The 16,437-nt window shown below is 38.8% G+C and overlaps 1 protein-coding gene across 3 annotated transcripts in view; it reads right to left on the bottom strand.

The window, feature by feature from the left end:
• Positions 1–222: 222 nt before the first annotated feature.
• The window catches only part of IKBIP (IKBKB interacting protein), a 30,218-nt gene continuing 14,003 nt past the window's right edge, over positions 223–16,437 (bottom strand). For 2 of the 3 annotated variants that reach the window (XM_031651117.1, XM_009181487.3), the window contains one exon: positions 223–1,121. In XM_031651117.1, the coding sequence (XP_031506977.1) occupies positions 1,088–1,121 (34 nt within the window). In that variant the 3' untranslated portion in view covers positions 223–1,087. Of the gene's footprint in view, positions 1,122–11,757; positions 13,545–16,437 lie in introns of those variants that run through there. The other variant, XM_003906998.5, reaches the window with a different exon arrangement.

The following is a 16,437-nucleotide window of genomic DNA, read 5'->3' on the forward strand; positions in this document are numbered from 1 at the left end:
AACACACATGCTGGGCTCCCTGGCAGCCAGAGAGGGCAAGTGGGGATTCAGATCCCGTCCCTTCGAGATCTCCCTATGCTACTAGCAGATTCTTCTCCTACGTGTGTGTGTGTGTGTGTGTGTGTGTGTGTGTGTAACAACATGTATGTCAGAAGGATGGATAAAGTTCTTGCTATATAAAGTTGCCAAAATAGGTTTTAGCATATTTATTTTAGAAAACCGACCTGTTTAAAAGTTTTATTTTTACTGTACAAAATAGGATTAAACATAAAATGACTTTTACTCCAAAATATTATTTCTGATTTACCAGTCTTCTCACGAGAGGTCCCATTAAAACATTACCTTACTCTAATGCCAATGACAGACTAATTCATATCTGAAATGTGTGCTATTTCATCTTTAATATCCTTAATCTCAGCTTGGACTATTGTTAAATTAGATATTTTTTCATTTAAGAAAGCAATTTCTTTCTCTCTTTGTAGTAAGTCGGTAACCAATCTCCCAATGCGTAGTGTTAAATCATTTACTAATGGTTCCAAACGGGCAAAGTCCTTCTTTAGATTATACACCTTTGGTTTTAGATCATTTGCAAAAGTCACTGTCTTCAGAACTTTGGCTCTGTCACTTTCTAAGCTTAGAAATCTATCTGTATGTTTGTCGAAGCCACTCTTTAGTTCAGTTAGTGTCTTCTTAACAGAGTTAATTCTTTGTGAATTTTCAGATGCTGTCTTTCGGAGCGTTGCTGTTCGATCAATACTACTTGAAAGAAGATCACCTATATTTTTTACTGTTTTTTTTTCTACTTTTTCTATTTTATTTTCTAGTTCTTGCACAGAATCTGTCAATGATATTACATCAGTTACTAAACCTGAAATCCGTCGTATATCTGTTTTTACAGTTGTAATCTTGAGACCAACATCTTTTGCCATGGAAGTTGTACTTTGGTCTACTTTTGTAACATCTTGAGAAAGCGCTGTCAGATTGTTGTTCAGTATATCCTGTTTTTCAGTTATCCTATTGGACCAAATTTTTACCTCATTAATTTCTTCCTGTAGACGCTTTAGATGAGCAATTATTTGAAAAGACTTCAATTGTTCCACGATAGCTTCAGATTTCTGCCACTATGAGAAAATATAATATCACAATGATTAAATTTATTAGAAGCTTAACATTTAAAATTCATCTTAAATTTTATAATTCTTTTTAATTTAATTTTTTTTTTTTTGAGATGGAGGCTTGCTCTGTTACCCAGGATGGAGTACAGTGGCATGATCTCGGCTCACTGCAACCTCTGCCTCCTGGGTTCAAGTGCTTCTCCTGACTCAGTCTCCCAAGTAGCTGGGATTACAGGCACCGACCCCCACCTCAGCTAACTTTTTTTGTATTTTTAGTAGAGACAGGGCTTCACTATGTTGGACAGGCTGGTCTCGAACTCCTGACCTCTGGTTATCTGCCCACCTTGGCCTCCTAAATCCATGCCTGGAATTACAGGTGTGAGCCACCACACCTTGCCTTATGTTATTTTTTAACTACAACTTTACTGTTCTTCTGGAAAGCATATGGTAAAAGATGGCTTCAAAAGTAAGAGAATTTAGAACAATGTAAGTGAATTACTAATGAATAAGAAGGAAACACTACAAAAATTTCATGAAATGTCACTGGAAATTACACTTTTTATGTTATAATATTTTCACAATTGGTCTTCTGTACAGTAATAAAATGAGCTACATGAGACAGTGATTATGGTTTTTCAGTTGCTGGAGAAGGGAAAAGAAAGTTTCTTCCAATCGAGCTTTGCTGGGTAAGACAAGGCAACATAACTTCTTTTTTATTTCAGCTTTACTAAGGTATAATTGACAAATTAAAATTGTATATATTTATTGTGTACAATGTAATGTTTTGATATACATATCTACACACATCTTGTGAATGATTAAATCAAGGTAATGAATATATCTATCACCTCATTTTTTTTTTTTTGTAGGTAATAAAAATATTTAAGATCTACTCTCCTAGAAATTCTCTTTCTCTTTTTTTTGGAGATGGAAGTCTCACTCACTCTGTCACCCAGGCTGGAATGCAATGGCCCAATCTCTGCTCACTGCAACCTCTACCTCCTGGGTTCAAATGATTCTCCTGCCTCAGTCTCCAGAGTAGATGGTACCACAGTTGTGCGCCACCACGCCTGGCTAATTTTTGTATTTTTAGTAGTGACAGGGTTTCACCATGTTGGCTAGGCTGGTCTGAAACACCTAATCTCAAGTGATTCGCCCGCCTCAGCCTCCCAAAGTGCTAAGATTATAAGCCCTGAGCCATCATGCCTGGCCTCTTAGCAGTTTTCAAGTATGTATTATTATTATTTATAGTCATCATACTATACAATAGATCTCTAGAACTTATTCCTCCTGTTTAACTGAAACTTTGTATTCTTTGATTAACATCTCTCTATTGCCCTACCCTGTCCCCTCTAATCCCTCGTAACCACTATTCTACTCAGTACTTCTATGAGTCTGACTTTTTTAGATTTCACATATAATTGACATCATGTAGTATTTGTCTATCTGTGCCTGGTTCATTCCACTTAGCTTAATATCCTTTAGGTTCATCCATGTAGTCACAAATAACAGGATTTCCCTCTTTTTAAAGGCAGAACAGCATTGTGTGTGTGTGTGCGTGTGTGCTATTTATCCATTCATCTGTTGATTGACACTTAGGTTGATTCTACTATCTTGGCTATTGGGACTAATGCTGTAATGAATATGGGAGTGCAGATAACTCCTTGACATACTGATTCATTTCTTTTGGATATATATCCAAAAGTTGGATTGCTGGATCATATGATTATTCATCGTGGTTTTTTTTTTTGAGGAAACTCCATACTGTTTTCCATAATGGCTATACATTCTCATCCACAGTGTACAATGGTTCCCTTTTCTCTACATTCTCACCAACACTTATCTTTTGTCTTTTTGATAATAAATATTCTAACAGGTGTGAGTTGATACCTCATTGTGGTTTTAATTTTTCATTTCCCTGATAATTAGTGATGTTGAGCATTTTTTCCGTATACCTGTTGGCCATTACTGTGTCTTTTTTTGAGAAATGTCTATTCATGTCCATAGCCCATTGTTTAATCGTGTTTTTTTTTTTTTTTTGCTATTGAGTTCTTTATATATTTTGGATATTAAGCCATTCTCAGACTTATGGTTCATGAGTATTTTCTCCCATTCTATAGGTTGTCTCTTCACTCTGTTGACTGTTTCCTTTTCTGTACAGAAGCTTTTTAGTTTGATGCAATCCTATTTATCTATTTTTGCTTTTGTTGCTTGTTCTTTTCGGGTTCTATTCAAAAAAATCTTTGCCAAGACTAAAGTCAAGAAGCTTTTTCCTCATGTTTTCTTCTAGTAGTTTTCAATTTCTGGTGTTACATTTAAGTCCTCAATTCATTTTGAATTGGTTTTTGTGTATGGTTTGACATAAGGGTCCAGTTTCATTCTTCCGCATAGGATATCCAGTTTTCTCAACAGCATTTATTGGAGAGATGTCCTTTCCCCATTGTGTGTTTTTGGCACCTTGGATGAGAATCATTTGAACATATACTTGTAGATGTATTTCTGGGCTCTCCATTCTGTTCCATTAGTCCATGTTTTTTCTTTTTTTTTTTTTTTTTTTTGAGACGGAGTCTTGCTCTGTCACCCAGGCTGGAGTGCAGTGGCCGGATCTCGGCTCACTGCAAGCTCCGCCTCCCGGGTTCATGCCATTCTCCTGCCTCAGCCTCCCGAGTAGCTGGGACTACAGGCACCCGCCACCTCGCCCGGCTAGTTTTTTGTAATTTTTAGTAGAGACGGGGTTTCACCGTGTTAGCCAGGATGGTCTCGATCTCCTGACCTCGTGATCCACCCGTCTCGGCCTCCCAAAGTGCTGGGATTACAGGCTTGACACCGCGCCCGGCCTAGTTCATGTTTTTTCAAATGCTAGTATTATGCTGTTTGGATTACTACAGCTTTGCAGTGTATTTTGAGATCAGGTAGTGTGATGTCTCCAGCTTTGTTCTTTTTGCTCAAGATTGCTTTGGCTATTCGGGGTCTAAGGTAACTGCAAACAAGTTATAGCAAATGCTAGAATGAAGGGACCAATGTCAAAGACTATATGTCTATGCTTTATTGGCCTGTAACTTTTATGAACAGTTTTCTGGCCTATCTAACCATCCATGAGACCTTGAATAATTCAACTAATTCTCAAGTTCCTAGTATGTTGTTAGGCATGCAAAATATGAGGAACATAAAGATGAGTATAACTCGAGTTGTGGCCTCAACTTAGTTTAGTAGAGAAGACAGATAAGTAAAATAAAATAATTTCCAAGGTTCTAAAATTCTGATTCCAAATGCAGCTGTTTTTCAACTTTTGTATGTTTCAATGCCATCCTTCTTCCCCACCATACATTATGTACTGAAAGTTCTTAAATTGTCATCATCTTGATTTAACTTGGACACATTAACTGATAAACATTTTGAGCCACCCAAGTGTCTGGCAACATTTTGAGTTGTTATTTTTGTTGTTGTTTGTGATGATGGTCCTGTGTCTGTGCACACACATGTGCGTGCCTACATAGCAGTGTTGGGGAGTTGAATATTTTACTGAACTTTAAATATTTGACATTTTATTGCACTGTGCCATCAGTTAATAAAATGAAGAAGGGAAAATTACACAGTGATAAGATGGATAGATCTTATAAACAATACAAAGTTGGATAAAGTCGGACAATCAAAACAAAAATGCAAATCAGGTAAGACTATTTAGCTTCAATCAGAAGATTAGCCTATGGACTGTGTGCTCAATTATGAAGAAAAACAAATTAAGAAACAAATGTAAAATGGCTAGAAATACATTGCTAATGCCTATGCCCAAAGACAGACATACAGTAATTACTCTGGAAAAAGAATCCCATTTATAATGTGTAAGTCAATCATTTGACTTTTGCATATTTAACTTTCAGCTTGTTTTCTAGGAAAGCACTATGTTGTAAAGTAGGAAATTATAACTTTCTATTAATAAAACTAGCTTGATTCTACAACATATACTATAATGCAGTATGTGCTAATATGATCAAGAACAGTCTCTGCTTTTAGGGAGTTTGTAGTTTAGTTTGGGACACAGAATGTCGATAAATGTATTACTTAAAACTCAGAAAAGAAGACATAAAAAAGCTTGAGTCCAGGAGTTTGACACTGTAGTGTGCTATGATTGCGCCTATGAATACTAACTGTGCTGCAGCCTGGGCATATAGCAAGACCCCCATCTCTAAAACAAAAAAATTGAAATTAAAATTTATTAAAACAAATAATCAGACTGTAAAACATTTTTACAAAATTAAATATGCAGTATAATCTAAATATATCTTTTTGCTAAAATAACTGTGTATTTCTTCAATGTTTTCTTATCAATTATCTTTCTTTAAAAAAAAAATTTTGAGATGGGGGTCTCACTAAGCTGCCCAGGCTGGTCTTGAACTCCTGGCTCAAGTAATCCTCCCAAAATGCTGGGATTACAGGCATGAGCCACCACATCTAGCTTGAATTATCTTTCTTAAATTGTATTTGGCTGACTCGGCTAATGCCAACCTTTTGAGATTGTTTTGGTTATTATACATTTAGTTTTATTTAACATAAATAAAAATGCATTAGGCTCAGAATATTACTTTGAGGGCAGCTTTAAAAAGCAGCAGCCATATAGTTGCAAAATAATTATAATGAAGTATGGAAATGGGGCAGTAGGACAAAATAATTCTAAGTAGCAACTCCCCCACTTCGCCCCATCACAAATGTTTAATTTCAAAATACACTTGAGGATTTTTCTCCTCAATCGCTTTATGCTAAAATTAATTATTGGTGGATAAGGTGGTCCAAAATGTGTTTTTTGGTAGAGAAGTGAGCTTGCGAAAATGTTCCTGTGGGTATGACATTAAGCAGTAGCCACAAATAGGAAGGAAACCAAGAAGTGATTGCAAAATCACATTTTATTTTTAAGGAGGAAGTTTTGCAATATAGTGTATTTGATGAAACAATCTCCCAAGGGAGAAAAGACTAGATGGCTACTTTCATCTATTTCATTACCAGGTTATCATTTATTAATGTATCTACTCTGGTAAAAGTAGCTTAATAGCAATTAAACAATTAAGATGTCGATGAATGGGCTTAGCTTATTCTTAGAAGGATCAGATTATTAGCAAGAAGCTGTTAGTAAATCTCTTTGTTTCACTTGGTTGTTTATAAAAGCAAGCTATCTTGAACTTCTTTTGATCTTTACTAAAATATAAGCTCAATACAGTGTGGTAATAGTCTAGAGACTGTTGTATTAAATTACTTTAAAAATTACTTCGGGCTTGGTTAACCTATTTGCCTAGGATGGATAGAAGAGTTAAGAGTCTATCAGTAGCTGAAAAGAGCACATCAGTGAAGGCTGGGGATGGTGGCTCATGCCTGTAATCCCAGCACTTTTGTGAGGTGGGGTGGATGGATCACTTGAGCTCAAGAGTTCAAGGCCAGCCTGGGCAACATGGTGAAACTCCATCTCTACAAAAATTACAAAAATAGTAGGGCTGAGCTGGGAGGATGGCTTGATCCTGGGAGGCAGAGGTTGCAGTGAGCTGAGATCATGCCACTGCACTCCAGTCTGGGCAACAGAACCAGACCCTTTCTCAGAAAAAAAAAAATGTGCATCAGTGATTTGATTATTTATTTATTTATGAGATAGAGTCTCGCTCTATTGCCCAGGCTGGAGTGCAGTGGTGCAATCTCTGCTCACTGCAACCTCTGCCGCCGAAGCGATTCTCTGGCCTCAGCCCCCCAAGTAGCTGGGATTACAGGCATGCACCACCACACCCGGCTAAGTTTTCTATTTTTTTTTTTATTTTTTTTTTAGTAGAGACAGTGTTTCACCATGTTGCAAACTCCTGACCTCAAGTGATCCGCCCTCCTCAGCCTCCCAAAGTGCTGGGATTACAGGCATGAGCCACTGCCCCCAGCCAGAATATTTATTAAATTCCTATCATATATTCAAGGTATGAGGCTAGATGCCGTCCTGTAATGTTAAACATTACCTGGATCTACAAGCACAGCAACATGGTTCAAGAATATGATTTCTAGGTCCAATCTGCTTTCTAAAAACTTGCTAAAGGATTTTTTTTTTTTTTTTTTTTTTTTGAGACAGAGTCTTGCTCTGCCGCCCAGGCTGGAGTGCAGTGGTGCCATCTCGGCTCACTGCAACCTCTGCCTCCTGGGTTCAAGAGATTCTCCTGCTTCAGCCTCCTGAGTAGCTGGGATTACAGGCACCCACCATCACACTCAGCTAATTTTGTATTTTTAGCAGAGACAGAGGTTTCACCATGTTGGCCAGGATGGTCTCGATCTCCTGACCTCGTGATCCACCCACCTTGGCCTCCCAAAGTGCTGAAATTACAGGTGTGAGCCACTGCGCCCAGCTAGGATCTTTGAATTCTATTAAAGGACCTAGACATTTTATTGATCTGTATAATTTAAAACCATTTAGATCAGGCGCAGTGGCTCACACCTGTTATCCCAGCACCTTGGGAGGCCAAGGAAGGAGGATCCGTTGAAGTCAGGAGTTTGAGACCAGCCTGGGCCACATAGAGAGATCCTCATCTCTACTTTTTTTAATATTAAAAAAGGGATAAATAAGTAAATAAAACCACTTAAAGTCAGAAGACATCTTAGCGATTATTGGTATAATTCTCTCCTTTTACTATTTAAAACTAAGCCCTAAAACAAAGTGCCCAGAATATGCAGTGGCAAAACATATTAATAGATTAGAGGAGTACAGCCTAGGGATCTTCAGCACTGCTTTCTCCTCTTCTCCAATATTTGTTCATTTATTGATTCCTTCTTATGCTCAAGGGCCAAACAATTTTAGAGCACAGCTACAGCTTTTGAGGGATTTACAGTCTGGTTTAATGGCAACATAGTAGAGAACACATTTGACTGAATTATTGCTTTTCGAGTTATCAAGATAGTTCTACTAACAGCAGATTTGTTGTGATTTTTCTCCCCTAGTTGAACAGTAGCAGGCTCCACGGTGTAGTGAGATGTCCTTGGCCTCTGGAATTGAACAGACTTAGGTCGACAGTGTGATTGCAAGGTTCCCCATGTTCCTGTCTCCATTTCCTTATTTGTAAAATGGGTCTAATAGCTAGCAAAGGTGTAGTAAGGATTAGTGATAATGACTGGCACAAGGTAGGTAATTAATATATACAGCTGTTATGATGATGATAATGAAGGCCGGGCACAGTGGCTCACGTCTGTAATCCCAGCACTTTGGGAGGCCAAGGAAGGTGGATCACGAGGTCAAGATATCCAGATCATCCTGGTCAACATGGAGAAACCCCATCTCTACTAAAAATACAAAAATTAGCTGGACGTGGTGGCATGCGCCTATAGTCCCAGCTACTTGGGAGGCTGATGCAGGAGAATCGCTTGAACTCGGGAGGTGGAGGTTGCAGTGAGCCGAGATTGCACCACTGCACTCCAGCATAGGGACAGAGTGAGACTTTGTCTTAAAAAAAAAAAAAAAAAGGAATGATGATCATGAATGCACATCTCCTAGAAATGCTTGACACATGTGTGGGTATGTCATTTTAACAGGTGCTAAAATGGTAGTTCTCTCCTTTCCTGCTGTATAAAGCTGGGGTGGAGTATTTTGATTTGTATTAAATTAACAGTTTATAGGCTGGTCATGGTGGCTTACGCCTCTAATCCCAGCACTTTGGGAGGTCGAGGTGGGAGAACTGCTTCAGCCCAGGAGTTTGAGACCAGCCTGGGCAACATGAGACTGTTTCTACAAAAAAATAAAATTACCTGGGCATGGTGGTGTGCACCTGTAATTCCCGCAATCTGAGGAGCTGAGATGGGAGGATCCCTTGGGCCCAGGAGGTTGAAGCTGCAGTGAGCTGTGATCACGCTGCTACACTCCAGCCTGGGTGACAGAGTGAGATCCTGTCTCAAGATTAATTAATAGCTTATAAATTGAAATGAGCAGGTGCTAGGAAAATTTATAGAGCTTTTGTCAACTGTGCAAATATGGGGTAAGTCTACAAAGGATGGTTTTTTTTTTTCTTATTGAGTTTGGTAAATTTTCAGCATCGTTGTTGTGTAATGATACATCAAAATTTGAACAATTTATAGATTCATACAAAGGTTTACAATTAGGTTGACATTAAACATACTACTACTAATTTTGCATCTTATGGGTTTTTCTATGAAGCCATACAGGCTAATAAATGTGGAGTTTTAGTTATAAAATATACAAGTATACTTAGTCAATAGTTTCTGATCATTTAGCTAAATTTAAGGCAATGTTACATTTAAAAATTGTATATTCAAGAGTTTAAAGTAGGTACTTGTATTGTAAAAGTGATTTATTCATGTTACATTAAAAAAAATTGATCCAGTACTTTTTTTTTTTTTGGAGTCTCACTCTGTTGCCAGGCTGTAGTGCAATGGCTTGATTTTGGTTCACTGCAACCTCTGCCTCCCAGGTTCAAGCAATTCTCCTGCCTCAGCCTCCCAAGTAGCTGGGATTACAGGTACCTGCTACCACGTCTGGCTAATTTTTGTATTTTTAGTAAAGACAGGGTTTCACCATATTGGCCAGGCTGGTCTCCAACTCCTGACCTCAGGTGACCCGCCCACCTCAGCCTCCCAAAGTGCTGGGATTACAGAGGTGAGCCACTGCGCCCAGCTGATCCAGTACTCTTATGCTTTTGAGACACGGTCTTGCTCTGTCACCCAGGCTGGAATGCAGTGGTGCAGGTCACTGCAACCTTGAACACCTGGGCTCAGCCTCCTGTGTCGCTAGGACCACAGGGATGCACTTTTTTTTTGACTTTTAGTAGACATGAAGTCTCGCCATGTTATCCAGGCTGGTCTTGAACTCCTGAGCTCAAGCGATCCTCCCACCTCAGCGTCCCAGAGTATTGGAATGATAGGAGTGAGCCATTGTGCTTGGCCCCACCTCTCCTTACACTTTTTTTTTTTCTTTGTAGGGACGAGGTCTCACCATGTTACCCAGGCTGTCTCAAACTCCTGGGCTCAAGCCATTCTGCCTCAGCCTCCCAAAGTATTGGGATTACAAGCATGCAGCACTGTGCCTGGCCACTGTATAAGAAATTAATTGATATAAAATTTATTATCAGTTACAAAGATACAAAAATGTGTTTTAGGATATTGGTAATTTTCCCTAAAGAGAAGACTAACAATGTAATTTAATATTTGATATACAGGAAAGTTTTTGAAATTTTAAGCATCTGGGTTAAATAAATGAATGGAAGAAACAAAAAGACAAATTAAGTACATCTAAATCTCTATAATAACAATTTCTTAATAGGAAAACCTCTTCATAAATACAGGATATGTCTATATCTACATATCTATACACACATACACACACATATACACTTTAATAGTTTTCTCATGTTATACTTGTAGAAGTGCAGTTTTTCTTTCCCTTGTATCATCATAGAGCACAGTGGCCACATTGTTTTCATTTACTTTCAGTAACCATTACCATGGTATATATAAGTTCAAATAACCTTATATTAAATGTAGTGATAGGTGAGAAAAAAATATTTAAACGTGAAGAGTAAAAGAGAAGAAATTACATTTGCCTTGACAGGATGGAGGTTAAAACAACAAAGTTCCAGCTTACTTTATAATCTGTTTTATTAGCATTAAAATAAAAGTAAACAAATAGAATTTTGTCAGTGCACGCAAATGAGACATTCAGAAGTCAAGAAGTGTAATTTTAATACTGCAAAAATTAATGCTATGCCCCTTAACAACAGAACTCGCCAGGCTTATTTTTATGATTCATGGCTGCCTACCATAGGCCCTCTTAATTCCGATGGAGAACGAGTTTGGGGGTTCTACAAAAACTCGCAAATTTACATATTAAGACTACTTGATCAAAACTACCTTTTTGTAACTGACTGCTTTCAAGTTCTTTAATTCCACTGAAAACTTCATTATAAAACTGGTAAGGTTACTGACAAAGAAACAAGAACAAACTTCCACATACAGTTGACTACATTATATAATTTCAAATAAAATCAATTCGTAAAACAAATTTAGTGGTTTGGGAAATCTTTAAAATGACATACTTTTAACTATCATAGTTATTATCATAACTAGTTATCAGAGTTATGTTACTTTTCCCTCAAAACAGACCACAGGCTTATTTATTTTTATTTATGTATTTATTTATTTATTTTTGAGACAGAGTCTCGCTTTGTCACCCAGGCAGGAGTGCAGTGGCGCGATCTCGGCTCACTGTAAGCTCTGCCTCCCGGGTTCACGCCATTCTCCAGCCTCAGCCTCCCGAGTAGCTGGGACTACAGGCACCCGCCACCATGCCCGGCTAATGTTTTGTATTTTTTAGTAGAGACGGGGTTTCACCATGTTAGCCAGGATGGTCTCAATCTCCTGACCTCGTGATCCGCCCACCTCGGCCTCCCCAAGTGCTGGGATTACAGGCGTGAGCCACTGCGCCTGGACTATTTATTTATTTATTTATTTATTTATTTTTTTTGAGACGGAGTCTTCACTTTGTCGCCCAGGCTGCAGTGCAGTGGCACCATCTCGGCTCACTGCAAGCTCCGCCTCCCGGGTTCGCGCCGTTCTCCTGCCTCAGCCTCCCGAGTAGCTGGGACTACAGGCGCCCGCCACCGCGCCCGGCTAATTTTTTGTATTTTAGTAGAGACGGGGTTTCACCATGTTAGCCAGGATGGTCTCGATCTCCTGACCTCGTGATCCGCCCGCCTCAGCCTCCCAAAGTGCAGGGATTACAGGCGTGAGCCACCGCGCCCGGCTATTTTTAAGTAAACCATCTAGAGATCATGGATCTAGCAAACTCATGTCTAACACAGTTGGAACTTAAAACCCAGGTATATAAAGATATTTCAAAGATGTATATACACATAATTCCTAAGAAAGGCCTTAGGTAAGAACATACTTACTCTGATTTTAAAAGTCTTACAAGTATCCATAACACAGTTTAGAACCTTAACAAAAACTAAAATGTTTCCCAGGCTTCATAGTTTTTCAGAAAGTGCATATTAATTCATAGCAAAGGCACCAGACTCTCCCTCACGCATGTTATCTTTTATTTTACACAAAACTCCCATGAACTTGGTTGTATGGATTCTTAACCTGCAGTGAATTATGTAAGAAAGTGAAGAACTGGCTGAGGCAGGCACATTACCAACCAACCTGACATTAAGATTAGGTGACAGAAAAGGTATGAGACATAGGTTTGAAAAATGGCAAATTGGGGTCATTTAGTGAAGCAGTAAATACTCTTCATTAGCCCCTGGAGACATCAATATATGTGGGTCCAATATAATAGGTGAAATTAATAATGATATCCACTAATGCTTTAAAAACATTAAAAGTATTAAGTATCTTGTTTTAAAAGTAGAGAAACATTTTTAAAGAACTATTTCTATTTAAAATGGTTAAAATGAAATAAGTTTCAGTGCTTAAAAAGCTTTATGTGGATAATCCATTTGTGTGGACATCTCATTTATTTTCCAATAATGTAGGATAAGATGAGGCATATCAAAGTAACTCAAAATCAATGGACTAATCAATTTATGTATAATGATATGGTTCATCAGAATAAATGTCATGAATTTAAAAATCACCACCAATTCCTTTATTTTCTATATTATATTCTTTCACAGTTTCCTTTTCTCCTGTAGTATGCATTGAGTATACTATAAAATCATGAACTTTTTCTTTTAGAACATCCAGTTCATTTTGCATCTTTAATATGCGATTATCATACTGAATTCCTTCAAGGGTTTTCTGCATCTCCATTATTTCAGACACTGCTTTCAGCATATCATCTTCCATATTAAACATCTGCATAGTCAAGTCTTCCATTTTCTTTTCTGTTCCTATCAGATCCTGAGAGACTCTGAGAACAGAGCGAACAGCACTTTCAATTGTTGGCAAATGTGTCTTGCATTCTTCAACTTTGGGTTCGTAGTCGGAAAGTTTATTAGTTAGATCTTCATCTCTGGCAAAGAGGGCATGCTGTTCCTCTTCTAACTTTTCAACTGCCTTTGTATCAGAGCCTAGCTGTTCCTCTACTCGCAGGAGATCTTCTTCTTCTTGTCTTTTTACTGTTCTAATATTTCTTAGTGTGCTATCTTCCAAATCTTTTAGCCGTTCAGTGAGCAATTTTATTTCCTGCTCAGCCGAGTTAATTTGGACAGTTACTTGAGAATGTGCATGTTTTGCTTCTGATTTGAAAATGTCTGTATTAATGTTTATTTCTTCTAGGCTTTTCTTCCAAAAATCCGTAATATTCTGAAATTTCTCATTAAGGCTTTGCATCCTTTGAGTGAGCACCTCTTCATTATTTTGAATGCCATGCATGGTATCTTGGAGGTTGGATACTTCCTGCTCAAACTGGGTCATCAAAGACATGGAAGATGTAGCTTCCTGAAGGATGCTTTCAGTAGACTCAAGCTGCATTTATAACACAAAACAATTCCCAAGGCTACTTAATAATTTTCATATTAGAGAAACACACTTTAACAATCAGGAGCATAACACATGCCATGTTAAAATTCTGAAGATGTCTAAAATATCCAAATATATCAGAATCATGCTGACAAAGACATTTATTACGTTAATAGTTTTCACAAATATGTTAGCCCTGTGTTTTATTTATTTATTTATTTATTTGAGACAGCCTGTCACCCAGGCTGGAGTGCAGTGGAACCATCTCAGCTCACTGTAACCTCCGCCTCCTAGGTTCAAGGTATTCTCTTGCTTCAGCTTCCCCGAGTAGCTGGGATTACAGGTACGCGCCACCATGCCTAGCTAATTTTTGTTATTTTTTTGTACAGATGGGGTTTCACCATGTTGGTCAGGCTGGTCTCGAACTGTTGACCTCTAGTGATCTGCCTGCCTCAGCCTCCCAAAGTACTAGGTTTACAGGCGAGAGCCGCTGCGCCTGGCCAGCACTGTTAAAAAAAAAAAAAAAACACCTGAACACATAATCCTAGATATTTCAGCACTTCTATGGAAGCATATTCAAGAGAAAAGTAATGTTAAAGGGCCTGAAATAGATCACAATTTCCTCTTTTTAACTCCAATGGTAAGTAACTTAGATGTTATTTGGCTTTTTAGAAACTATAACTTTGTATAAAATTTGATATCTTTCCTAAATCCTGTAATTCTGGAAGGGTTTCTGCTGAAAAAAAATTTTTGACCAACCTCTTGCAGAGAAAGTACTAGAATCAGGTCTTACAGATACAAAGGCAAAATGAATCAAAAAACAGTTTAGTGAGACAAGTCAAATTGAATGGTAAGGTGTTTTAAGTATTTGTAAATTATGCTAAGCCTCTGGCACCTCCTAATCTGTGTCTGGAATATAGAAGGCCAAGTCATAGACCTCTTCTAGTCTACACTTACATAACAGCTTTAGAGACTACAGGAAGGCCTAGAAATGATCATTAATTTATCATGTGCTTGCAGCATTACGCTGAAGACATAATACTGAACAAGATACAGTTCTGCCCTTAAGCAGCTTTGTTTAATTGACGAGAAAGACAAGTGTATATGCACTATGACAGGGGAAGAGCTGTGGAAGCACTCTGGTGGAGACCCAACCTAGACTTCAGTGATGAAGGAAAGTATTTTATTTATTTTATTTATTTATTTATTTATTTATTTATTTTTTTTTGAGGCGGAGTCTTCACTCTGTCGCCCAGGCTGGAGTGCAGTGGCGCGATCTCGGCTCACTGCAAGCTCCGCCTCCCGGGTCCGCGCCATTCTCCTGCCTCAGCCTCCCAAGTAGCTGGGACTACAGGCGCCCGCCACCGCGCCCGGCTAATTTTTTTTGTGTTTTAGTAGAGACGGGGTTTCACCGTGTTAGCCAGGATGGTCTCGATCTCCTGACCTCGTGATCCGCCCGCCTCGGCCTCCCAAAGTGCAGGGATTACAGGCGTGAGCCACCGCGCCCGGCCTAGGAAAGTATTTTAGAAAAAGTAATATCTAATATCTGCTTCCAGTTGCTTGCTCTCTAAATTAGCCTACACACTACTACTAGAGTAAGCTCTTAAAAACTGGTATGCCTATTATGGTACACTGTTACAAAACCTTTGATGTTCCCTAATACTTCCAGGATAAAGTCTCAAATTCTCTAACCTCTCCCTGTGCTATCCTCCTCTCCTCTTTATTTAGTTACGTTGTCCTTACTTCAAGGCTCAGACCGGATCTCAGCTCCTCGGTGCAGCATTTCTTCCACAGCCCTAGCCCTGACAACCTGAATTCCTGTAGTACCTATTACATATGCATTTGCCACATATTTGCCACTTAGCACATACAATTCACAAATTTTGAGGGTTCACTCTGTGCCAGCCTTGTGTGAGACAGTGGAGACAAATACAGCATAGTCCTTGATTTCACAATTTCATTGGGAGACAGTGTTTGGATCTTCCGCATCATATATTCTAGAGTCCCAACAAGATCTACCGAGTACCCTGTGTGAGGTAGTTTCATTATCAGGTTCTAGAGAAATGGAGATAAAAGATGCAGTGTTTGCTCTAAAGAGGAGTAAGGGAGCTAAACTAGCAACCAAAAAAATCACAATAGATTATAAGTAGTCCCACAAAAGAATTAGCATGGGGGGGGCAATGGATGCTTTGAGGAGAGATAAAAAGTTAGGAGGGCGGTGCAGAAAGGCCTGGAAGTGACTCCGAAATTGGACTCATTAACAGACTGATGAATTAGCAGGGTGCAGATGTGAAAGTTTCTAAATTTCATAGAAGAGACCATGTCTTATACCTTTGTGTAATCCCTACATCTCAGAGTACAAATAATACGTTTGTTGATGTTTAAGAAAAATGACCCTAAGCCTTCTAGTCCACCCCAATCAAGACCTAAAGAGTATATAACAAGAATGACTAACACCACTCTGAAATGTTGTTTAAAATTTATTTTAAGGGTTGGGCATGGTGGCTTACGCCTTAATCCCAACATGTTGGGAAGCCAAGGCAGAAGGACTGCTTGAGCCCAGGAGTTCGAGATCAGCCTGGGCACAAAGCAAGACCCTGTCTCTACACACACATACAAAAATTAGTTGGGCATGGTGGTGTGCGCCTGGAGTCCCAGCTACTTGGGAGGCTGAGGTGGGAGGATTCCTTGAGCCCAAGAGTTCAGGGTTGCAGTGAGCTATGATCATGCCACTGCATTCCATCCTGGGTGACCGAGCAAGACCCTGTCTCAAACACACACACACACACACACACACACACACACACACACACACTCAAAACAAAACAAAAAAACCAAAGAAATAAAAACTTCTTTTAAATGTACACATACAGCCATAATACAAGTTCCATTTAAAATC

Source organism: Papio anubis, chromosome 9 (assembly GCF_008728515.1).
Source record: "Papio anubis isolate 15944 chromosome 9, Panubis1.0, whole genome shotgun sequence".
NCBI classification, from domain to species: domain Eukaryota; kingdom Metazoa; phylum Chordata; class Mammalia; order Primates; family Cercopithecidae; genus Papio; species Papio anubis.